This window comes from Pseudophryne corroboree, chromosome 2 (genome assembly GCF_028390025.1).
Source record: "Pseudophryne corroboree isolate aPseCor3 chromosome 2, aPseCor3.hap2, whole genome shotgun sequence".
NCBI lineage: Eukaryota > Metazoa > Chordata > Amphibia > Anura > Myobatrachidae > Pseudophryne > Pseudophryne corroboree.
This window is the reverse complement of record NC_086445.1, coordinates 586,957,294-586,982,018: the sequence shown is the minus strand read 5'-3', so window position 1 is coordinate 586,982,018 and position 24,725 is coordinate 586,957,294. Positions and strand designations below refer to the sequence as shown.

Genomic DNA, 24,725 nt, shown 5'->3' with positions numbered 1-24,725 from the left:
TGCTCCTGCGCAGGCAGGGAGTCACAATTATCCCGTACTTGGACGATCTCCTGATAAAAGCGAGAACGAGAGATCAATTACAGAAGAGCGTGTCGCTCTCCCTGAGAGTGCTACAACAGCACGGTTGGATTCTCAATATTCCAAAGTCACAATTGATTCCAACGACTCGACTATCATTCCTAGGCATGATTCTGGACACGGAACAGAAGAGGGTTTTTCTCCCGATGGAAAAAGCCCGGGACCTCCAGAACATGGTCAGAGACCTGCTAAAGCCAAAAAGAGTGTCTGTTCATCAATGCACTCGAGTTCTGGGGAAAATGGTGGCAGCCTACGAGGCCATCCCCTTCGGCAGGTTTCATGCAAGGACGTTTCAGTGGGACCTCCTGGACAAGTGGTCCGGGTCCCATCTACAAATACATCAGAAGATAAGCCTGTCCCCCAGGGCCAGGGTGTCTCTCCTGTGGTGGCTGCAAAGTGCTTACCTTCTAGAGGGTCGCAGGTTCGGCATTCAAGACTGGGTTCTTGTGACCACGGACGCGAGCCTCCGAGGATGGGGAGCAGTCACACAAGGAAGAAATTTTCAGGGGCTATGGTCAAGCCAGGAGGCTTGTCTACACATCGACGTACTGGAATTGAGGGCCATATACAACGGCCTACGACAAGCGGAGAATCTTCTTCGCGACCTACCGGTTCTGATTCAATCAGACAATGTCACAGCCGTGGCTCATGTAAACCGCCAAGGCGGGACAAGGAGCAGAGTGGCAATGGCGAAGCCACCAGGATTCTTCGCTGGGCGGAAAATCACGTAAGCGCTCTGTCAGCGGTCTTCATTCCGGGAGTGGACAACTGAGAAGCAGACTTCCTCAGCAGACACGATCTCCATCCAGGAGAGTGGGGACTTCATCAAGAAGTTTTTACAGAGATAACAAGTCTTTGGGGAATTCCTCACATAGACATGATGGCGTCCCGCCTCAACAAGAAGCTTCGGAGGTATTGTGCCAGGTCAAGGGACCCTCAGGCAGTAGCGGTGGACGCCCTGGTGACACCATGGGTGTTTCAGTCGGTCTATGTATTCCCCCCTCTTCCTCTCATCTCAAAAATATTGAGAATCATAAGACAGAAAAGAGTGAAAGCAATACTCATTGTTCCAGATTGGCCTCGAAGGGCTTGGTATTCAGATCTTCAGGAGATGCTCACAGAAGATCCGTGGCCTCTTCCTCTCAGGGAGGACCTGTTGCAACAGGGGCCCTGCGTGTTCCAAGACTTACCGCGGTTACGTTTGACGGCATGGCGGTTGAACACCGAATCCTAACTGGGAAAGGTATTCCGGAGGAAGTCATCCCTACTCTGATAAAGGCTAGGAAGGAGGTGATGGCGAAACATTATCACCGTATCTGGAGGAAGTATGTATCTTGGTGTGAAGCCAAGAATGCTCCTACGGAAGATTTCCATCTGGGCCGTTTTCTCCACTTTCTACAGACAGGAGTGGATATGGGCCTAAAATTAGGCTCCATTAAGGTACAGATTTCGGCCCTGTCTATTTTCTTTCAGAAGGAATTGGCTTCTCTCCCAGAAGTCCAGACTTTTGTAAAGGGAGTGCTGCACATCCAGCCTCCTTTTGTGCCCCCAGTGGCACCATATGACCTTAACGTGGTGTTACGGTTCCTGAAGTCTCACTGGTTTGAACCTCTTCAAACGGTTGAATTAAAATTTCTCACTTGGAAGGTGGTCATGTTGTTGGCCTTGGCATCTGCAAGGCGGGTGTCCGAATTGGCGGCCTTGTCTCACAAAAGCCCCTATTTGATTTTCCATGTGGATAGAGCAGAGTTGAGGACTCGTCCTCAATTTTTGCCTAAGGTGGTTTCGTCATTTCATATGAACCAACCTATTGTGGTGCCTGTGGCTAAGGGTGACTTGGAGGATTCCAAGTCCCTGGATGTGGTCAGGGCCTTAAAAATCTATGTAGCCAGGACGGCTTGGGTTAGGAAAACAGAAGCACTGTTTGTCCTGTATGCAGCCAACAAAGTTGGCGCTCCTGCTTCAAAGTAGACTATTGCTCGCTGGATCTGTAACACGATTCAGCAGGCTCATTCTATGGCAGGATTGCTGTTACCAAATTCGGTAAAGGCCCATTCCACAAGGAAGGTGGGCTCTTCTTGGGCGGCTGCCCGAGGCGTCTCGGCTTTACAGCTTTGCCGAGCAGCTACCTGGTCGGGTTCAAACACTTTTGCAAAGTTCTATAAGTTTGATACCCTGGCTGATGAGGACCTTGCGTTTGCTCAGTCGGTGCTGCAGAGTCGTCCGCACTCTCCCGCCCGGTCTGGAGCTTTGGTATAAACCCCATGGTCCTTACGGAGTCCCTAGCATCCTCTAGGACGTAAGAGAAAATAAGATTTTAAACCTACCGGTAAATCTTTTTCTCCTAGTCCGTAGAGGATGCTGGGCGCCCGTTCCAGTGCGGACAAATTCTGCAAGGCTTGTATATAGTTGTTGCTTATGTTACAGTTGAGATCAGTCTTTAGCTGATACTGTTTTGTTCATACTGTTAACTGGTTGAGTATATTCCAGGTTATACGGTGTGGATGGTGTGGGCTGGTATGAATCTTGCCCTTAGATTAACAAAATCCTTTCCTCGTATTGTCCATCTCCTCTGGGCACAGTTTCTCTAACTGAGGTCTGGAGGAGGGGCATGGAGGGAGGAGCCAGTGCACACCCATTCTAAAGTTCTTTATAGTGCCCATGTCTCCTGCGGAGCCCGTCTATACCTCATGGTCCTTACGGAGTCCCCAGCATCCTCTACGGACTAGGAGAAAAGATTTGCCGGTAGGTTTAAAATCTTATTTTTTTCCCCTTCTTTTTTATTCAACAACTGTATTTGTTTTCCACTTACAATTTGTTGATTGCAAAGTCACATTAAGTGGCATATTCAATTAGGTGCGAGAATAGCAAAAATCTGGCACCTGCAAGATTTTTGCTATACAGTTGTTTTTTATTTTATTTATGCTGCAGGGTTTTTTTTCCCGCAGCTCCAGAGCACAACAAATTTTTCCCAATATCCATATTTGTGCAACGGGGTACATTGGTTTTCACGGGGAAACATCGGGGTGTAGAGATGGATCTTGATCCAGGCACCAACAGGCAAAAGCTTTAGACTGCCCCAGGATGCATTGAGGCCTCCTTTATAGCCCCGCCTCCAGGCACTGTGAGCTCAGTTTCGAGTAGGTGCCCTGCAGGGAAAGCTTTTAGAAAGCTTTTCAAGAGCTGCAGCACTTACATGTCAGTGTGACATTCTGTGCTGCAGCTATGTCCTCTCCCCAGCGGCGTTGCATACTCCCGCTGGCTCTGTTTCTGGGTACTTGCAGCGGAGACGCTCCGGCTCTAGGTACACGGTTCGCGTAGCGAGGAGGTAAGAGGGTCCCCCAGGCGGTACCCGCCATTATATCGCGTTCCGATCGTAGTCTAAGGAGACGGACTGCGATGCTGGCGACGACACTGTAACCTAGCAGGGACCCCACTATATCCACCAGGGCATAGGAGTACAGGTCGGGTGTACTAATGCCCACTTTAGTAAGACTCCATAGTACCAGGTGGTGAGAACCAGCATAAGGGAGAAAGCGCTTGACCTGTAGCTCCTCCCCCAACTCCGGGCGCCATCTACTGCTGGTGTTCCCGCCCTGGAGCTGCCTCACACTGTTCCTCACTCCCTGACTGAGACGCTGGGCGCCATCTTCTAAGAATAACTGCGAATGGTCTCTGGGACTGCAGGGTAAGGTCTCCTCTGTAAATCCGCCTGTATATCAGCGCCGTGATTTGTGAGTGTACCTGTGCCAGAATATATTGTACGAGACTGTCCTGGCATGGACCTTTTTCAAGACCAGGTCAGGCAGCCACTGGGATCATGATCCCAGTGGCTGCCTGACCTGATCTTGAAAAAGGTCCATGCCAGAACCGACTCATACAACTCGTCTATTCCTGACGTTCATACTTTCACTTGGGGTGTTTTACAGATTCAGCCTCCCTATGTCCCTCCTGTGGCTCCATGGGATCTGTCTGTTGTCCTGAATGACATGCAAGAGTCTCCATTTGAACCTCTTGAGTCAGTGGACCTTAAATGGCTCACGCTCAAGGTCCTGTTCCTACTGGCTGTTGCCTCTGCTAGAAGGGTGTCAGCCCTAGGTGCTCTGTCCTGTCGTCCACCCATTCTGATATTTCACCGTGACCGGTCAGTTCTTAGAACTCGCCCTGGTTATTTGCCTAAGGTGGTGTCATCTTTTCACCTTAACCAAGAGATTGTGGTTCCGGCCTTAATCTTTTCGGATTTGTCCTCCAAAGAGCAGTCTTTGGATGTGGTAAGGGCTCTCCGTATTTATGTAGAGAGGACTGTCTCTGTCAGGAGGTCAGATACCCTTTTTGTACTTTTTGGTTTTCACAAACGTGGCTGGCCTGCGAATAACCATACCTTGGCCAGATGGATTAGAATGGTGATTGCACAAGCATATGCGCAGGCTGGATTCTCAGCTCCTGCTGCTATCAAAGCCCATTGTACTCGGTCTGTTGGACCTTCTTGGGTGGCCCGCCGAGGCGCTTCCGCTGAACAGTTGTGCAAGACTGCTACGTGGTCCTCAGTGAACACGTTCATTAGGTTCTATGCCTTCGATACTTCCGCCTCCCAGGATGCTTCCTTTGGACGCCGGGTTCTCATACCCGCTACAGCGCATCCCCTCCCACAAGGAACTGCTTTAGGACATCCCCAATGTTTCCCTGTGGAAACCAATGTACCCCGCTGCAGAAAAGGAGATTTATGTTAGACTTATCATGGTTAAATCTTTCTGCAAGGTACAGTGGTTCCACAGACTGCCCACCCTGACGCACTTAGCTTCTATGGGTTTGTATTGCATTAGCCGCTAGTCCCTTCTCCTGTCGTGAGAACGTGGTTCTATGTGACTAACATCTACCTTCTCTTTTACCTGCTCCTGCATTGGACTGGTTAACGAAACTGAGCTCACAGTGCCTGCAGGCGGGGTTATAGAGGAGGCCCCAATGCATCCTGGGACAGTCTTAAAGCTTTAGCCTGTTGGTGCCTGGATCAAGATCCATCTCTACACACCGATGTTTCCCTGTAGAACCAATGTACCTCGCAGAAAGAGATTTAACAATGGTAAGTCTACCATAAATTTCCTTTTTTAGTAAAAATGGTCAGGAAATGCATTTATCAGGGTGCAGCACCCCCCTTCCCTAATGACTAATTAAGCAAATTAACTTAATTAGCTCCTAATTACTCACCTATTGCAGAGGTGCCTCCTCCTCCGGTTCGTTCCTCCAGTGTTCATCATCGCAGAGAGACAGCTCCCAGGAACCGGCTAGGCACAGGACAGGTACATACTACCCCTGCATCCCTTCGCAGCACACTACACTACCACCCCTACCCTGCACCCCCCTCCCTGCACAAAGTACACTGCACTTACCTTCTCTGGCTGGCTTCCTTCTTCATGCAGGGGAGCACAGGGGCCAGCCCAGCGTCCGGAGGATGCAGCAAAACTGCTTCATAAGACTGCACTGATTCAAACTTCACATAACTAATTACCGTAATCAGTGCAGTCTCCTTAAGCAGTTTTGCTGCATCAGAATGTTTAATTTGTTCGCCTAAGATGCACATTTGAGTGGAAAAGACTCTGTGCAAACCAAGTCACTCAGGACCTGGAACGTTGAGAAGAAATATTTGGTGTGACTGTAGCAATAGTGTATGGATACAGATGTAGGTTAGACTGGATTTATAATTATTTTTTCAAATTTATTTATTAACAATTACAAATATAGCGCCAAAATCAGTTTTGCTTTACAATTGGGACCTGATTTACCTTTAATTTTAATTAGCTTGTGTAAACTTTAAATACCTACTGTATATTTTCCAAACATGAAAGACTTTATGTAACAGCCTGAGCAGAAGCATTATTTGATCAAAAAGTGCTGCAGGTTGTGATTACCTGATCCAGGAGTGCAGGTCCATAAAAGATTGTAGTATTATTATTATTATTATTATTATGCACTCTGTTTCACCTCTATATTTTGTTGGTTCTGTTAGGGAAGAGTCGGAAGACACTGGAGGAAGAGGTGATAACCTTATATTATTCTGGTGTGGTTTCTTTCTTTCCTGTTCACCATTCTGCTGACACCGTAATGAACCCATTAATGATAACTGCCATGGAGGGAATCAAGGAAATTTAAATTGCCTAGTAATGATTATCATTTTCTGGCTCTAATAATATTAGAAATAAGTGTTGCTTTACATTTTATTGACCTTTTAGTGAATCTACTTCTAAATCAATTACACATTACTAAAATGACAGTCTTTCTTTCCAGGCTAGGCATCTGGAACATTTTGCTGATGGTGTAAGTTGCTGCATTCTAGGCAAGGGTGATGTGCTCTTTGGAGGTAGACCATACAGAATCATAGTGATATAATGGTTCCTGGTGGAGCATGTAGAGCAGCATGGGTGTAATGGTTAGCATTACTGCGTCACAGCACTGAGGTCATGGGTTTGATTCCCACCACGGCCCTGATTGTGTGGAGTTTGTATATTCTCCCTGTGCTTGCGTGGGTTTCCTCTGGGTATTCCGGTTTCCTCCCACACTCCAAAAATATACTAATAGGTTAATTGGACCCAAACAAAATGTACCTTAGCGTGAATGTGTGTGCGTGTACATGTGGTAGGCTATATAAACTGTAAGCTCCACTGGGGCAAGGACTGATGTGGATGGCCAAGTATTCTCTATAAAGCGCTGCGGAATATCTGTGTGCTGTATAAATAACTGGTAATAATAGTAATGTAGAGAGCCAGAGGCTTGCTGGGATTGCCAGAGACTGGTATCAGAGACTGTACCTGGTCTATGTACAGTTTAGTGGTTAGAGACTTTCATCAATCCTGTAAAATTGGCAATGAAGATTTGTTACAATGTCTTCTCATGTAATTTTATTGCTTTATTACATATGCAGTGTGCATTTTGTTGCCAAAAAAATAAGGGTCCATGTGACACATGTTCACCCGGGGTGAGAACATTAATTATGGAGTACTCTCTCCATGTGCTGTGCTCTCTCTCCCAGACTGGATTCCACCAGATGTCACAGCAGGAAAATACTGTGTTGTATGGAGAAAGCACTTTCTATACTGACTGCACAGCTCTCGTTTTGAGTTGAGCTGTTGGACCTTTCTTATGTACATACCTGGGCTGTTTACAGATATTTTACTGCGATATCTGGACAATGCTGATCGGGAGAGTGCTTAATGCTTAATTCGGGCAAGGTGCCTTGCTTCGATCAGCACAGGTTATCGTTCCAATCGTATTCCACATGGATCGTCAAGTATGAAAAAATCCAAAAAATTAGAAAAAAAATATGTGAAAAACTCATATTGACCTGTCGACCTAGTACATGTCGACATATTGACCATGTTAACCTAATACATGTCGACCTTCAGTGGTCGACCTAATGACTGTCAACCTAAGCTGTGTCAACCGAATCCCTTCAGTACTTAGCATACCTGAGAAAAGAAATGCACATGTGTTGAACATTTTGATCTTCCCTGATTTTCAGTAATACATTTACATTCTTTTCCTCTGCAAATGCCACAACAAATTAATATATAATAGAATGAATGGATAGAGAATAACTGTGTCTAAAAGCAGCTGTTCAAAAACAAAAGAGAAAGGCTAACCCTACAATTAGAAAATGTATAAAACAAAAAAGATGATTTTGGAAAGCATAACAATTCCTATAAGTGATTTTTGTGCTGTTTAGAAGCTGTTTTTGGAATTTGTGAAAAACACCTGTATCAAGCTTAAAATCACCTGCCGCATCTATACAACGCTCCCTTATACCTGTCCCGCATCATTTAACTCAATATTCTGCTTTTTCCAGAACGTTACCTTAAAAATTATGATGTTATTGGCCAAATTATGATCCCTGTATAATAATAATAATAATAATAATAATAATAATATTGTTTCTTGTTTGCCCAATATTATTTATTATTATTATTATTATTATTATTATTATTATTACATTTAAAATTTTAGAATGCAGTGCCACTATTTTTTTATGAGTAAACATGTGCTTCCAATACAATAAATTGCATTCCTGAATATAAATGGGGCTCGAGGGGCAGGGGTGTTGTGACTTCTGTTGTTTAAATGGAAATTAGCTTTTTTCTAATTATGTTGGCAAACAAGTATCAATTGTGAAATACACATATTTGTAAGTGCATACAATAATTTTAAGAGAGGTAATCTGGAATGTAGCACCACATGCAAGCCCAGTAAAGACACAACAAGCTTTATTAGGCAGCATGGCTGGTATAATGGTTAGCATTACTGGTTTCCAGCTCTGAGGTCTTAGCTGGCTATGATTCCCATCACAGCCCTGTGTAGAGTTTGTATATTCTCCCTGTGTTTGCCTGGGCTTCCTCAGGTTACTTCATTTTCCTCCCATTCTACAAAATCTTTAGTTGTATTCCAGTGAATTGCTGGTCCATGATTGTAGACAGGGCCGAACTGGCCATCTGGCACTTCTGGCAAATGACAGAAGGGCCAATGGCCTGATCAGCTGGTCTTTCCTAAATGCCTAATTGAGCAGCTCAGTTTGGCCGCACACTGCTGCTGAAAGTAGGGTGGTATGGAGTACCATTAAGAAATATGGTCGTACCACTAGCCCACCGCCAGGTAGTGCAGGGTCTCTGTCCGCAATGAGCATGCAACCCCTGGCAACGGGCAAGAAAACCCTGACAATGAGCATGTAACACCTGGCAACAAGCATGTAGGGTGGTAAATCCTACTAGAAGCATTGTGTGTAAGTGGCACTGCAGGAGGCATTATGCATGCAAGTGGCACTACAGCTGGGCATTATGCATGTAAGCAGCATTGCGGGGAGCATTATGCGTGTAAGCGGCACTACAGGGGGCATTATACATGTAAGTGGCACATAAATGCCATGGGGGGGGGGGTTCAAAATGTGTAATTATGACACTGCATGTCTAGTGTTACCCAGAAGTGCCAGGAATGCTGGCGCAGCCGGGAGAAGATGCAGAAAGCTGCATCTTTTGCCATGAAACCACTGGCAGCAAGTAAATAGAATCCTTACTGTGGGGCATAATTTCTAAAGGGCATTTTTGTGTGTGGGACATAAAATGGTGTCAGTGGCATAACTGTGTATGGCATAATATGTAATAGGCCTTACGGTCTGTGGTATAATATGTAATAGGCATTACGGTGTGTGGCATAATGTGTAATGGGTATTGTGTGGCGTAATGGGTGTTACGGTGTATGGCATAATGTGTAATAAGCGTTACGGTGTGTGGCATAATGTGTAAATGGGTGTTACGGTGTTTGGCATAATGCGTAAGGGGCATTACAGTGTGTGGCATAATGTGGCCATGGCCCTATTGTCATGTAGCCAATTCCCTAGTTTCATGTGACCACACACCCTCATGACACGTGAACACGCCCATTTTTAATATTGTACCACTAAGAAATAAATTCTACTTGCACCACTGCTGCACACACATAGAAAGACCGGGGCTGGCCGAGCAGATGCGCCTCCCGTCACTCTCTTCAGAAACCCGACATACAGAGAGATGGGGGCATGCGTGAGGTCAGGCCCACCGTGATTCGTGACCACGCCCTCTTTTTGTGCGCCGTGCGTGCACACTTGAATACCAGTACTGTTTCAGAGCCCCAGCCTATCCCTGGTTGTAGATGCAATGCCAGTGACTGTATGGTATATTTTTACTGTTTTTGTGTTGTTTTTTTTGCATTGCAACTATTTTGACTATTTTCCTTGTAGATTTTAACTTTGATTTTACAATCCTGTATGCATTGTATTCCTGACACTGGAGAATTGTCACCTCTCTGCTGGTAAGCTGGAGGAGGAGGATGACGATTGTTTGTTATGAGAGATACAAAACCACTTTTGTATTTTGTAGTTTTGTAAACTCTATGTATGTACGCACGCATATTTATTGCATTTGATGTTCTTAGTGGTATGTTCAAAAAAATATATATTTGAGGACCAATATTTTCATGTTTTATAATACATGGTAAGGGGGTTTATTCAGGTTTGTTAGCAAACCTGAAAAGCACACTAATGGGGAAAACCATGTTGCACTGCAGGTGGGGCAGATGTAACATGTGCAGAGAGATTTAGGTTTGGGTGGGTTATATTGTTTCTGTGCAGGGTAAATACTGGCTGCTTTATTTTTACACTGCATAGTTTTGCCCATTAGTGTGCTTTTTTGCTTTGCTAACAACCCTGAATAAGGCTTTATGTTTTTAAGTTTAGTGTTCATTTGCAATTTTTATGTCTGATTTAAGTACTTTTGATACATCTATTCATTGAGACAGCTAAGGTCCTTTAGTAAATGTCATCTCTTAATATTTTACTCTCAATCTGTTACAGTGGCACAATGACAACAGAGAAAAGTTTAGTGGCAGAGGCAGAAAGTCCTCCTCAAGACCAAAAGCAAGAAGGGAAGGAGCAGGAAGAGGCAGCAGCAAGTAAATCTGTTCCTGAAGAATTGGACAAAGGGGAAAACCAGGATACTGTGCAATCGCAGGGTTCTCCTTCCACAGCTTCACCAAGCACCCGCAAAAACAAGGAACGGAATTCAGAAGGTAAAGGCTTGTCACGGCTGTTCTCATCCTTTCTGAAAAGGCCGAAATCTCAGGTGACAGAGGAAGGAAACGAAGTTCATTTGCCAGCGGAGAAAGGAGTGGTTGATCAAAAGGAAGTGGATGAAGGTCTGGGAGAGCAGCTAGAAGATGAAGTTTTTCTGAAGGCTCCTATTGCTGCTCCAGAACCTGAACTTAGAACTGACCCTTCTCTAGATCTCCATTCTCTCAGCAGTGCGGAAACCCAGGTAAAGAGACATTTGGGCAACCAGTGTTTGTACTTAGGGTGCAAACAGCCAACACTGATTAAACTACAATTATTAAATAGTTCTGAATGATTGGAAAAATTGGTTAGTGCAATCATAAGTGCCTCCTTCTTTTGTATATGGTCTGCAATTAGATGTTGATATATAACTATAGGGTTAATGATTTTTTATTTCAACACAGCGTATTGGATGTTATTGCTCTGTAAGGCCCCATGGATGCTTAAGTAGATTGTATTCATGCTGAAAATGACTGTAACCTTTAGTCACATAAGACTTAAATTGAGAGGCAGACTTGTACCTGACAATGGGCATCTAAGGAATAGTAGTATCCTGTATGGTTTAGCAGTAGATATTCAAATACACTGACAACTGTAAGCAAATGCTTATGGGCAATTCTATACAAATTGGACTATAGAGACAGATGGTGTAGCTTCAGACATTGTGTCTTGGTTATATGTTAGTACTTACTGAGCATGTGCAAGAGATAAGAATGGGCCATGCTATGTGGTATTTGCCAGTGACTGGTACATTTTAATATGGGTTAACATCTGTAGTCAACTCCCAGATTTTGGTATATAAGCGATTAGCCAGACATAGCGCCTCAGCATTTATCAGGACCAAGGGAACTGCAGTCAAAATGGTGCCTGGTTGTATATTGATTGATCCAGTTGTTGTAAAGTTTAAGAGGCTCGCTGGAGAACCATACCCTATGTTGAGAAGAAGCTGATTAACCTGCCTTGCTTGATCATACAATGGAATCTAAGTATAACCTCTTTTTCTCTATCGTCCTAAGTGGATGCTGGGGTTCCTGAAAGGACCATGGGGAATAGCGGCTCCGCAGGAGACAGGGCACAAAAGTAAAGCTTTTACAGGTCAGGTGGTGTGTACTGGCTCCTCCCCCTATGACCCTCCTCCAGACTCCAGTTAGATTTTTGTGCCCGGCCGAGAAGGGTGCAATTCTAGGTGGCTCTCATAAAGAGCTGCTTAGAGAGTTTAGCTTAGGTTTTTTATTTTACAGTGATTCCTGCTGGCAACAGGATCACTGCAACGAGGGACAGAGGGGAGAAGAAGTGAACTCACCTGCGTGCAGGATGGATTGGCTTCTTGGCTACTGGACATGAAGCTCCAGAGGGACGATCACAGGTACAGCCTGGATGGTCACCGGAGCCACGCCGCCGGCCCCCTCACAGATGCTGAAGCAAGAAGAGGTCCAGAATCGGCGGCTGAAGACTCCTGCAGTCTTCTTAAGGTAGCGCACAGCACTGCAGCTGTGCGCCATTTTCCTCTCAGCACACTTCACACGGCAGTCACTGAGGGTGCAGGGCGCTGGGGGGGGGCGCCCTGGGAGGCAAATGAACACCTTTAAAAAGGCTAAAAATACCTCACATATAGCCCCAGAGGCTATATGGAGAACCCCTGCCTAAATGTACTAAATAGCGGGAGACGAGCCCGCCGAAAAAGGGGCGGGGGCCTATCTCCTCAGCACACGGCGCCATTTTCTGTCACAGCTCCGCTGGTCAGGAAGGCTCCCAGGTCTCTCCCCTGCACTGCACTACAGAAACAGGGTATAACAGAGAGGGGGGGCAAAATAAATGGCAATATATTAATATAAAAGCAGCTATAAGGGAGCACTTAATCATAAGGCTATCCCTGTCATATATAGGCGCTTTTTGGTGTGTGCTGGCAGACTCTCCCTCTGTCTCCCCAAAGGGCTAGTGGGTCCTGTCTTCGTATAGAGCATTCCCTGTGTGTCTGCTGTGTGTCGGTACGTGTGTGTCGACATGTATGAGGGACGTTATTGGTGTGGAGGCGGAGCAATTGCCAAATATGAGGATGTCACCTCCTAGGGGGTCGACACCAGAATGGGATGCCTTTATTTGTGGAATTACGGGATAGCGTCAACTCGCTTAAGCAGTCGTTTGCCGACATGAGGCGGCCGGACACTCAATTAGTGCCTGTCCAGGCGCCTCAAACACCGTCAGGGGCTGTAAAACGCCCCTTGCCTCAGTCGGTCGACACAGACCCAGACACAGGCACTGATTCCGGTGGTGAAGGTGACGAATCAACCGTATTTTCCAGTAGGGCCACACGTTATATGATTTTGGCAATAAAGGAGATGTTACATTTAGCTGATACTACAGGTACCACTAAACAGGGTATTATGTGGGGTGTGAAAAAACTACCAGTAGTTTTTACCGAATCAGAAGAATTAAATGACGTGTGTGATGAAGCGTGGGGTGCCCCGATAAAAAACTGCTAATTTCAAAGAAGTTATTGGCTTTATACCCTTTCCCGCCAGAGGTTAGGGAGCGCTGGGAAACACCTCCTAGGGTGGACAAAGCGCTAACACGCTTATCAAAACAAGTGGCGTTACCCTCTCCTGAGACGGCCGCACTTAAAGATCCATCAGATAGGAGGATGGAAAATATCCAAAAAGGTATATACACACATGCAGGTGTTATACTACGACCAGCTATTGCGACTGCCTGGATGTGCAGTGCTGGGGTAGTTTGGTCAGAGTCCCTGATCGAAAATATTGATACCCTGGACAGGGACAATATTTTACTGTCGTTAGAACAAATAAAGGATGCATTTCTTTATATGCGTGATGCACAGAGAGATATCTGCACACTGGCATCACGGGTAAGTGCTATGTCCATTTCGGCCAGAAGAGCTTTATGGACACGACAGTGGACAGGCGATGCGTAGAGGAGTTATTTGGGGTCGGTCTATCGGATTTGGTGGCCACGGCTACGGCCGGGAAATCCACCTTTCTACCTCAAGTCACTCCCCAACAGAAAAAGGGCACCGACCTTTCAACCGCAGCCCTTTCGTTCCTTTAAAAATAAGAGAGCAAAGGGCTATTCATATCTGCCACGAGGCAGAGGACGAGGGAAGAGACAGCAACAGGCAGCTCCTTCCCAGGAACAGAAGCCCTCCCCGGCTTCTACAAAAGCCTCAGCATGACGCTGGGGCTTCGCAAGCGGACTCGGGGGCGGTAGGCGGTCGTCTCAAGAATTACAGCGCGCAGTGGGCTCACTCGCAGGTAAATCCCTGGATCCTGCAGATAATATCTCAGGGGTACAGGTTGAAATTAGAGACAGAGCCACCTCGCCGTTTCCTGAAGTCTGCTTTACCAACGTCCCCCTCAGAAAGGGAGACGGTTTTGGAAGCCATTCACAAGCTGTATTCTCAGCAGGTGATAGTCAAGGTACCTCTTCTACAACAAGGGAAGGGGTATTATTCCACTCTTTTTGTGGTACCGAAGCCGGATGGCTCGGTAAGGCCTATTCTAAATCTGAAGTCCTTGAACCTGTACATAAAGAAGTTCAAGTTCAAGATGGAGTCACTCAGAGCAGTGATAGCGAACCTGGAAGAAGGGGACTTTATGGTATCCTTGGACATCAAGGATGCGTATCTCCACGTTCCAATTACCCCTCACACCAGGGGTACCTCAGGTTCGTTGTACAAAACTGTCACTATCAGTTTCAGACGCTGCCGTTTGGTTTGTCCACGGCACCTCGGGTCTTTACAAAGGTAATGGCCGAGATAATATTTCTTCTTCGAAGAAAAGGCGTATTAATTATCCCATACTTGGACGATCTCCTAATAAGGGCAAGGTCCAGAGAACAGCTAGAGATGGGTTTAGCACTATCTCAAGAGGTGCTAAAGCAGCACGGATGGATTCTGAATATTCCAAAATCCAAATTAATGCCGACAACTCGTCTGCTGTTCCTGGGGATGATTCTGGACACAGTTCAGAAAAAGGTTTTTCTTCCCGAAGAAAAAGCCAAGGAGTTATCTGACCTGGTCAGGAACCTCCTAAAACCAGGAAAGGTGTCTGTACATCAATGCACAAGAGTCCTGGGAAAAAATGGTAGCTTCTTACGAAGCAATCCCTTTCGGCAGATTCCATGCAAAGGGATCTGTTGGACAAATGGTCAGGGTCGCATCTTCAGATGCACCTGCGGATAACCCTGTCGCCGAGGACAAGGGTATCCCTTCTGTGGTGGTTGCAGGAGGCTCATCTATTGGAGGGCCGCAGATTCGGCATGCAGGATTGGATCCTGGTGACCACGGATGCCAGCCTGAGAGGCTGGGGAGCAGTCACACAGGGAAGAAATTTCCAGGGAGTGTGGTCGAGCCTGAAAAAGTCTCTTCACATAAGCATTCTGGAACTAAGAGCAATCTACAATGCTCTAAGCCAGGCGAAACCTCTGCTTCAAGGAAGACCGGTGTTGATCCAGTCGGACAACATCACGGCAGTCGCCCATGTAAACAGACAGGGCGGCACAAGAAGCAGGAGGGCAATGGCAGAAGCTGCCAGGATCCTTCGCTGGGCGGAGAATCACGTGATAGCACTGTCAGCAGTATTCATCCCGGGCGTGGACAACTGGGAAGCAGACTTCCTCAGCAGACACGACCTTCACCCGGGAGAGTGGGGACTTCATCCAGAAGTTTTCCACATGCTATTAAACCGTTGGGTAAAACCAATGGTGGACATGATGGCGTCTCGCCTCAACAAAACACTGGACAGGTATTGCGCCAGGTCAAGAGATCCGCAGGCAATAGCTGTGGACGCGCTGGTAACACATTGGGTGTACCAGTCGGTATATGTGTTTCCTCCTCTGCCTCTCATACCAAAGGTATTGAGGATTATACGGCAAAGAGGAGTAAGACTAGTGGCTCCGGATTGGCCAAGAAGGACTTGGTACCCGGAACTTCAAGAGATGGTCACGGACGATCCGTGGCCTCTACTTCTGAGAAGGGACCTGCTTCAGCAGGGTCCTTGTCTTTTTCAAGACTTACCGCGGCTGCGTTTGACGGCATGGCGTTTGAATGCCAGATCCTAAAAGGAAAAGGCATTCCAGAAGAAGTCATTCCTACCTTGATAAAGGCAAGGAAGGAAGTCACCGCGAAGCATTATCGCCGTATTTGGCGAAAATATGTTGCGTGGTGCGAGCAGCGGAGTGCTCCGATGGAGGAATTTCAACTGGGTCGTTTTCCTACATTTCCTGCAATCAGGATTGTCTATGGGTCTCAAATTGGGATCTATTAAGGTTCAAATTTCGGCCCTATCAATATTCTTCCAAAAAGAATTGGCCTCAGTCCCTGAGGTCCAGATTTTTATCAAAGGAGTACTGCATATACAGCCTCCTGTGGTGCCTAAGGTGGCACCGTGGGATCTAAATGTAGTTTTAGATTTCCTCAAATCCAATTGGTTTGAACCACTAAAGAATGTGGATTTGAAATATCTCACATGGAAAGTGACTATGTTACTGGCCCTGGCTTCGGCCGGGAGAGTATCTGAACTGGCGGCTTTGTCTTATAAAAGCCCTTATTTAATTTTCCATTCGACATAGGGCAGAGCTGCGGACGCGTCCGCATTTTCTCCCTAAGGTGGTATCAGCGTTTCACCTGAACCAGCCTATTGTAGTGCCTGCGGCTACAGACGACTTGAAGGACTCCAAGTTGTTGGACGTTGTCAGAGCCTTAAAAATATACATTTAAAGGACGGCTGGAGTCAGAAAATCTGACTCGCTGTTTATACTGTATGCACCCAACAAGTTGGGTGCACCTGCTTCTAAGCAGTCGATTGCTCGTTGGATTTGTAACAAAATTCAACTTGTACATTCTGTGGCAGGCCTGCCACAGCCTAAATCTGTTAAGGCCCATTCCGCAAGGAAGGTGGGCTCATCTTGGGCGGCTGCCCGAGGGGTCTCGGCATTACAACTCTGCCGAGCAGCTACGTGGTCAGGGGAGAACACGTTTGTAAATTTTTACAAATTTGATACCCTGGCAAAGGAGGACCTGGAGTTCTCTCATTCGGTGCTGCAGAGTCATCCGCACTCTCCCGCCCGTTTGGGAGCTTTGGTATAATCCCCATGGTCCTTTCAGGAACCCCAGCATCCACTTAGGACGATAGAGAAAATAAGAATTTACTTACCGATAATTCTATTTCTCGGAGTCCGTAGTGGATGCTGGGCGCCCATCCCAAGTGCGGATTATCTGCAATACTTGTACATAGTTATTGTTAACTAATTCGGGTTATTGTTTAGGAAGCCATCTTTCAGAGGCTCCTCTGTTATCATACTGTTAACTGGGTTTAGATCACAAGTTGTACGGTGTGATTGGTGTGGCTGGTATGAGTCTTACCCGGGATTCAAAATCCTCCCTTATTGTGTACGCTCGTCCGGGCACAGTACCTAACTGGAGTCTGGAGGAGGGTCATAGGGGGAGGAGCCAGTACACACCACCTGACCTGTAAAAGCTTTACTTTTGTGCCCTGTCTCCTGCGGAGCCGCTATTCCCCATGGTCCTTTCAGGAACCCCAGCATCCACTACGGACTCCGAGAAATAGAATTATCGGTAAGTAAATTCTTATTTTATCTTTCTTTACTTTTAGTAAAGTGTGAATTTATTTCAGACAATTCATTTGTAATGTGTAGCACTATTTACTTTGAAAAGACCTATTGTACACAGGTAGAATTATGAAGGACAAATGTGAATATGTTTCCTTATAGCAGGCCTTGGTTAAGTTTTATAACCATGCAAGCCATAGGGGTAGATTTACTAAAGCTTCTATAAATAAAAAAGTGGTGGCATTACCCATAGCAAGCAATCCGATTCTATCATTTCTCTATTTCTCTATTTCATCCTAGAATATAATAGAGTCTGATTGGTTTTTATGGGCAACACCACCACTTTTCACTTTTAGAGCTTTAATAAATCTGCCCCACAGAGTGGACTCCCCAGTGTTTTAATAAATGTCTGTTATTGTCTTTTCTTTTGCCTGTTAAAAATTCACAACGACTATTCACCTTTTTTAATACAGTATATTGCCAGAGATCTTCTTCCACGGATTACTTTCAGTATCTTAGCTGGACACTATCTAGGTTTAAACAGGAGGTTTTAAGGAGGAGCCAGAAATTTGTCTTCTACCTTACTATTGAGATGTAGACTATCTTTGCAAACACAGCACCCATTAGTGTCAGGTTTAGCCTCGTAAAGCAGCTAAACCCGATTAAACTATTGGGCACGATCGCGCAAAGTTCCCCTTTGGCGCCCAAAGAGGTCACTTTTTTTTGCTAATTTTAGTTCGCCACACCACGGGGTGGGGGGTACTAGGTGAAATGCTAGAACCGGCAGCTGTTCACGCCCATCAGGAGGAACAATTGAATGGCTCCGTCGGGCGTGCAAGAGAGACAGCTGCAAGCGCTAGCAAGTGAATTCCCTTCCTTGTGGTGGATATAGATATATTTATATGTTAAAATATGCCTGCTTGCATAGTCTTTGAAAATAAATATTATTATTTTGATAATTATATTGACAAAGTAGTAGTACCATATATATGAGTTCTGGTGATTTGTTTTCAGCCTGCTCAGGAGGACAGGAAAGACGACCAAGAACAAGAAGCGGATCTTGAGGAAGGAGAAGAATCTGTTAAGGTCAACGAGGAACGAAGGCAAAAGAAATCTGAAGACGTAAAGAGTCCACAGAAAGTGGCCAGGAGATCGCCCAACATGCACTGCAGAGTTTCCCTTCTTGATGACACTGTATACGAGTGTCAGTTGGAGGTAAGGGGTCTTGGAAGTGGCTTTTGTATTGGGTATTGATTAGCAAATGAAGGTTTAGTGTACTTTTAGTTTTCTAAATACATTTTGGGGATTTTTCTATGCAGCTGGTTGCACAAATGTATTATCAGTGAGGATTTTCATGGTTACAGTTTTTAGAAGATTGGACCACAAATGAAGCCATTTTCATAGAAATAAGCTGTCTGCATGGTACAATTTTTTTATTTTTTATTGTTATTGTTTTATTTATTTTTTGTCATTTATGATCAAGATTCTTGCCACCACATCTGTTAAAGCCAGAGATAGCTTTTTTTTTTTTTTAATGAAACTGTCATTAATAAGTGAACAATAGTTTTATCCACGTGCTTCATTTTAAGCGCAAGATATCCTTGCAGCCTGAGTACTGTAGATGGCTGAGTCCAGAATACTGGATGTAGATGATGGCAACCAGTGATTTTGTAATTCTTGTTTCGGACGCTGTTTTCATCAGGATGGGCCCATAAACAAACAATATCCCCTGCAAGGTTTCCATGACCTTCTGTAATGTCAACCTAAGCCTCCTCTGATCTGTGTATGGTATGATGTTCTCAGTCCACACTCACATTTATATTTCCTTCTGACAGTACGATTACTGCCTGATAATAGGACTGTTTGCCCTGTGTATATGAGTGACTCCTAGTATCCTGCTCTCATAGCCCTCTTATCTAAACATTTCTGATGCCCAAATGATTTGATTTTTGTTTTGGCATATAAAGGCTGTGAATCCTTTTACGTTTAACAACAGCTGTCTATCCATTACTAATCTGTTAATTCTTTTTACTTTCTTTTTTTTTATGCCCACTGATCTGCAATCAGTTACTCAGGGGACTTGCTGTTATATTTGGGTCTCTGGCCATTTGCATCCTCTTGCAACTTCTTGTTCCGTTAATTTTGGTTTCCAAGAAGATAGAGAATGAATGGTTAAATACAAATGCAAGCTATTTAGCCCCAAATGTCCTCTGGCAATCCAGCTGCTACCCTTTAGGCAGATGGAACAGGCAGGTGTTTTCTTTCAGTATTAAAAACAGAAAAGAGATCCCCCCCCCCCCCCCCCCCCTCTCTCCTTATGGTAAAATGCTGATTTGCGTCTGTTCTAAAATAAGAACTATATGTTTTGATCAAAACAAGAGAAAATTTGTTTGTGTAAGATTTTTGTACAAATGTAATTTTACTTTTAGGGACCTTTTAGATTTTCTTGAAAAATGTCTGTTATATTAATGCAAGTTTTATAACTTTATCTATTTGTGTCCATGTGTGAACGGTCACGTTTCTGTGTACTGGTACAGACTGGTTAATCAACGTATAATGCCAGTTTCATGCAAGGATTTGTTGGGTGTTGTTGACTCCCTGCTGCTGACTGTTGTATTGATTGAGAGGCATTTCTTATTAAATGTTGTGATGTCTGCATGGTTTCACATTTCAATACAAATATGCTCATAAATACCCATATGTTAGAGAAAATATATCATCTTGAATGCTTTAATGTCCCTTAATAAATGAACCAGATGCTGCAGTATAGTAAGATACAAAAACCTAGAAACTTAGTAGGTGCAGGTCTTGATTACAGAAATGGCCATTCTTCTACACTAGGGTAAGCTTCTTTTTTTTTTCCTTCTAAGTCCTCCCCTTAATAATAACCTAGTTGGAACAGTAACTTTATTTATGGGTTTTGCATGGTTTAAACAGTAGACTATGGGGTATATGCAATTACCGGCGAATCGCTGCAATTTTTCGTCCGTTTTTTAATTCGACACAATTCGACCGTCGAATTCCGGCAAGTGGGTGCCGGAATTCAACATATTCAATAAAAAACGGATTCGACAGTCCCGCTGTCGAAAAACGGCCGATTTGACGGATTTTGATCCGATTTTTAAAAAACGGGAAAAAACAATAAAAAACCCGAAAAAAAATTGCGTGGGGTCCCCCCTCCAAAGCATAACCAGCCTCGGGCTCTTCGAGCCGGTCCTGGTTCTAAAAATCCGGGGGAAAAACTGACAGGGGATCCCCCGTATTTTTAAAACCAGCACCGGGCTCTGCGCCTGGTGCTGGTGCAAAAAATACGGGGGACAAAAAGAGTAGGGGTCCCCCGTATTTTTTACACCAGCATCGGGCTCCACTAGCTGGACAGATAATGCCACAGCCGGGGGTCACTTTTATACTGCGCCCTGCGGCCGTGGCATTAAATATCCAACTAGTCACCCCTGGCCGGGGTACCCTGGGGGAGTGGGGACCCCTTCAATCAAGGGGTCCCCCCCCCCAGCCACCCAAGGGCCAGGGGTGAAGCCCGAGGCTGTCCCCCCCCATCCAAGGGCTGCAGATGGGGGGCTGATAGCCTTGAGAAAATTGAAAGAATATTGTTTTTTTTGGATCAGGTGAGTATAATTTTATTCACAGGTACACGTGGATTCTACTTGGACAAGTGGACAGAGGTCGGCGTGTGAACATAGGTAAGTATGTGTGTGTCGACATGTGTGAAATAAAGTTTTACTCTCACGGTGTGCGTGTCCTGTTTTTATTTGGGTATTTTTTTTCCAGTAGAACTACAGGTACCAGCGGCCCCGTTTTTCTCCCGCATGCTGGTACTTGTGGTTCTCCAAGTACCAGCTTGCGGGGGAGGCTTGCTGGGACTTGTAGTACTACTGAAAAAACAATATTCTTTACATTTTCTCAAGGCTATCAGCCCCCCATCCGCAGCCCTTGGATGGGGGGGCAGCCTCGGGCTTCACCCCTGGCCCTTGGGTGGCTGGGGGGGGGGACCCCTTGATTGAAGGGGTCCCCACTCCCCCAGGGTACCCCGGCCAGGGGTGACTAGTTGGATATTTAATGCCACGGCCGCAGGGCGCTGTATAAAAGTGACCCCCGGCTGTGGCATTATCTGTCCAGCTAGTGGAGCCCGATCCTGGTGTAAAAAATACGGGGGACCCCTACTCTTTTTGTCCCCCGTATTTTTTGCACCAGCACCAGGCGCAGAGCCCGGTGCTGGTTTTAAAAATACGGGGGATCCCCTGTCATTTTCCCCCCCGGATTTTTAGAACCAGGACCGGCTCGAAGAGCCCGAGGCTGGTTATGCTTAGGAGGGGGGACCCCACGCAATTTTTAATCTGATTTTTACCATTCCATTTAAAAAATAATAATAATAAAAAAAAATAAGAATTTACTTACCGATAATTCTATTTCTCGTAGTCTGTAGTGGATGCTGGGAACTCCGTAAGGACCATGGGGAATAGCGGCTCCGCAGGAGACTGGGCACAAAAGTAAAGCTTTAGGACTACCTGGTGTGCACTGGCTCCTCCCCCTATGACCCTCCTCCAAGCCTCAGTTAGGATACTGTGCCCGGACGAGCGTACACAATAAGGAAGGATTTATGAATCCCGGGTAAGACTCATACCAGCCACACCAATCACACCGTACAACCTGTGATCTGAACCCAGTTAACAGCATGATAACAGAGGAGCCTCTGGGATAGATGGCTCACAACAACAATAACCCGATTTAGTTAACAATAACTATGTACAAGTATTGCAGACAATCCGCACTTGGGATGGGCGCCCAGCGTCCACTACGGACTACGAGAAATAGAATTATCGGTAAGTAAATTCTTATTTTCTCTGACGTCCTAGTGGATGCTGGGAACTCCGTAAGGACCATGGGGATTATACCAAAGCTCCCAAACGGGCGGGAGAGTGCGGATGACTCTGCAGCACCGAATGAGAGAACTCCAGGTCCTCCTCAGCCAGGGTATCAAATTTGTAGAATTTTGCAAACGTGTTTTGCCCCTGACCAAGTAGCTGCTCGGCAAAGTTGTAAAGCCGAGACCCCTCGGGCAGCCGCCCAAGATGAGCCCACCTTCCTTGTGGAATGGGCTTTTACAGATTTTGGCTGTGGCAGGCCTGCCACAGAATGTGCAAGCTGAATTGTATTACAAATCCAACGAGCAATAGTCTGCTTAGAAGCAGGAGCACCCAACTTGTTGGGTGCATACAGGATATTTTCAGGGCCCTGACTATGTCCAACAACTTGGAGTCCTCCAAGTCACTAGTAGCCGCAGGTACCACAATAGGTTGGTTCAGATGAAACGCTGAAACCACCTAAGGGAGAAAATGAGGACGAGTCCTCAATTCCGCCCTGTCTGAATGGAAGATCAGATAAGGGCTTTTACAGGATAAAGCCGCCAATTCTGACACGCGCCTGGCCGAGGCCAGGGCCAACAGCATGACCACTTTCCATGTGAGATATTTTAACTCCCCAGATTCAAGTGGTTCAAACCATTGTGACTTTAGGAACCCCAAAACTACATTGAGATCCCGAGGTGCCACTGGAGGCACAAAAAGGAGGCTGTATATGCAGTACCCCTTTTACAAACGTCTGAACTTCAGGAACTGAAGCTAGTTCTTTCTGGAATAAAATTGACAGGGCCGAAATTTGAACCTTAATGGACCCCAATTTTAGGCCGATAGACACTCCTGTTTGCAGGAAATGCAGGAATCGACCTAGTTGAAATTCCTCCATCGGGGCCTTACTGGCCTCGCACCACGCAACATATTTTCGCCAAATGCGGTGATAATGCTTTGTGGTTACATCCTTCCTGGCTTTGATCAGGGTAGGGATGACTTCATCCGGAATGCCTTTTTCCTTCAGGATCCGGCGTTCAACCGCCCTGCCGTCAAACGCAGCCGCGGTAAGTCTTGGAATAGACAGGGTCCTTGATGGAGCAGGTCCCTTCTTAGAGGTAGAGGCCACGGGTCCTCCGTGAGCATCTCTTGAAGTTCCTGGTACCAAGTCCTTCTTGGCCAATCCGGAGCCACGAGTATAGTTCTTACTCCCCCTCGTCGTATAATTCTCAGTACTTTTGGTAAGAGAGGAAGAGGAGGGAACACATACACTGACTGGTACACCCACGGTGTTACCAGAGCGTCCACAGCTATTGCCTGAGGGTCCCTTGACCTAGCGCAATACCTGTCCAATTTTTTGTTTAGGCGGGACGCCATCATGTCCACCTTTTGGTTTTTCCCCAACGGTTTACAATCATGTGGAAGACTTCTGCTGAGGAAGTCTGTTTCCCAGTTGTCCACTCCCGGAATGAACACTGCTGACAATGCCCAGCGAAAAATCCTTGCAGCTTCAGCCATTGCCCTCCTGCTTCTTGTGCCGCCCTGTCTGTCTACGCGGGCAACTGCCGTGATGTTGTCCGACTGGATCAGCACCGGCTGACCTTAAAGCAGAGGTCTTGCTTGGCTTAGGGCATTGTAAATGGCCCTTAGCGCCAAGATATTTATGTGAAGTGATGTCTCCAGGGTTGACCACAAGCCCTGGAAATTCCTTCCCTGTGTGACTGCTCCCCAGCCTCGCAGGCTGGCATCCGTGGTCACCAGGACCCAGTCCTGAATGCCGAATCTGCGGCCCTCTAGAAGATGAGCACTCTGCAACCACCACAGGAGAGACACCCTTGTCTTTGGTGACAGGGTTATCCGCTGATGCATCTGAAGATGCGATCCGGACCATTTTTCCAGCAGGTCCCACTGGAAAGTTCTTGCGTGGAATCTGCCGAATGGAATTGCTTCGTAGGAAGCCACCATTTTTCCCAGGACGCTTGTGCACTGATGCACTGACACTTGGCCTGGTTTTAGGAGGTTTCTGACTAGTTCGAATAACTCCCTGGCTTTCTCCTCCTGGAGAAACACCTTTTTCTGGACTGTGTCCAGGATCATCCTTAGGAATAGAAGACGTGTCGTCGGGATCAGCTGCGATTTTGGAATATCAAGAATCCAACCGTGCTGCCGCAACACTACTTGAGATAGTGCTACCCCGACTACCAACTGTTCCCTGGATCTTGCCCTTATCCGGAGATCGTCCAAGTAAGGGATAATTAAGACTCCCTTCCTTCGAAGGAGTATCATCATTTCGGCCATTACTTTGGTAAAGACCCGGGGTGCCGTGGACAAACCAAACGGCAGCGTCTGAAACTGATAGTGACAGTTCTGTACCACAAACCTGAGGTACCCTTGGTGAGAAGGGTAAATTGGGACATGGAGATAAGCATCCTTGATGTCCAGAGACACCATATAATCCCCTTCTTCCAGGTTTGCAATCACCGCTCTGAGTGACTCCATCTTGAATCTTAACCTTTGTATGTAAGTGTTCAAGGATTTCAGATTTAAATTAGGTCTCACCGAGCCGTCCGGCTTCG

The 24,725-nt window shown here is 45.9% G+C and overlaps 1 protein-coding gene across 15 annotated transcripts in view; it reads left to right on the top strand.

The window, feature by feature from the left end:
- The window catches only part of LOC135037197 (protein 4.1-like), a 388,175-nt gene that overhangs the window by 175,045 nt on the left and 188,405 nt on the right, over positions 1 to 24,725 (top strand). For 8 of the 15 annotated variants that reach the window (XM_063954530.1, XM_063954542.1, XM_063954541.1 and 5 more), the window contains exons 2-3: positions 10,465 to 10,907; positions 18,302 to 18,502. In XM_063954530.1, the coding sequence (XP_063810600.1) occupies positions 10,465 to 10,907; positions 18,302 to 18,502 (644 nt within the window). Of the gene's footprint in view, positions 1 to 10,447; positions 10,908 to 18,301; positions 18,503 to 24,725 lie in introns of all 15 variants that reach the window. The other 7 variants (XM_063954534.1, XM_063954533.1, XM_063954544.1 and 4 more) reach the window with 1 other exon arrangement.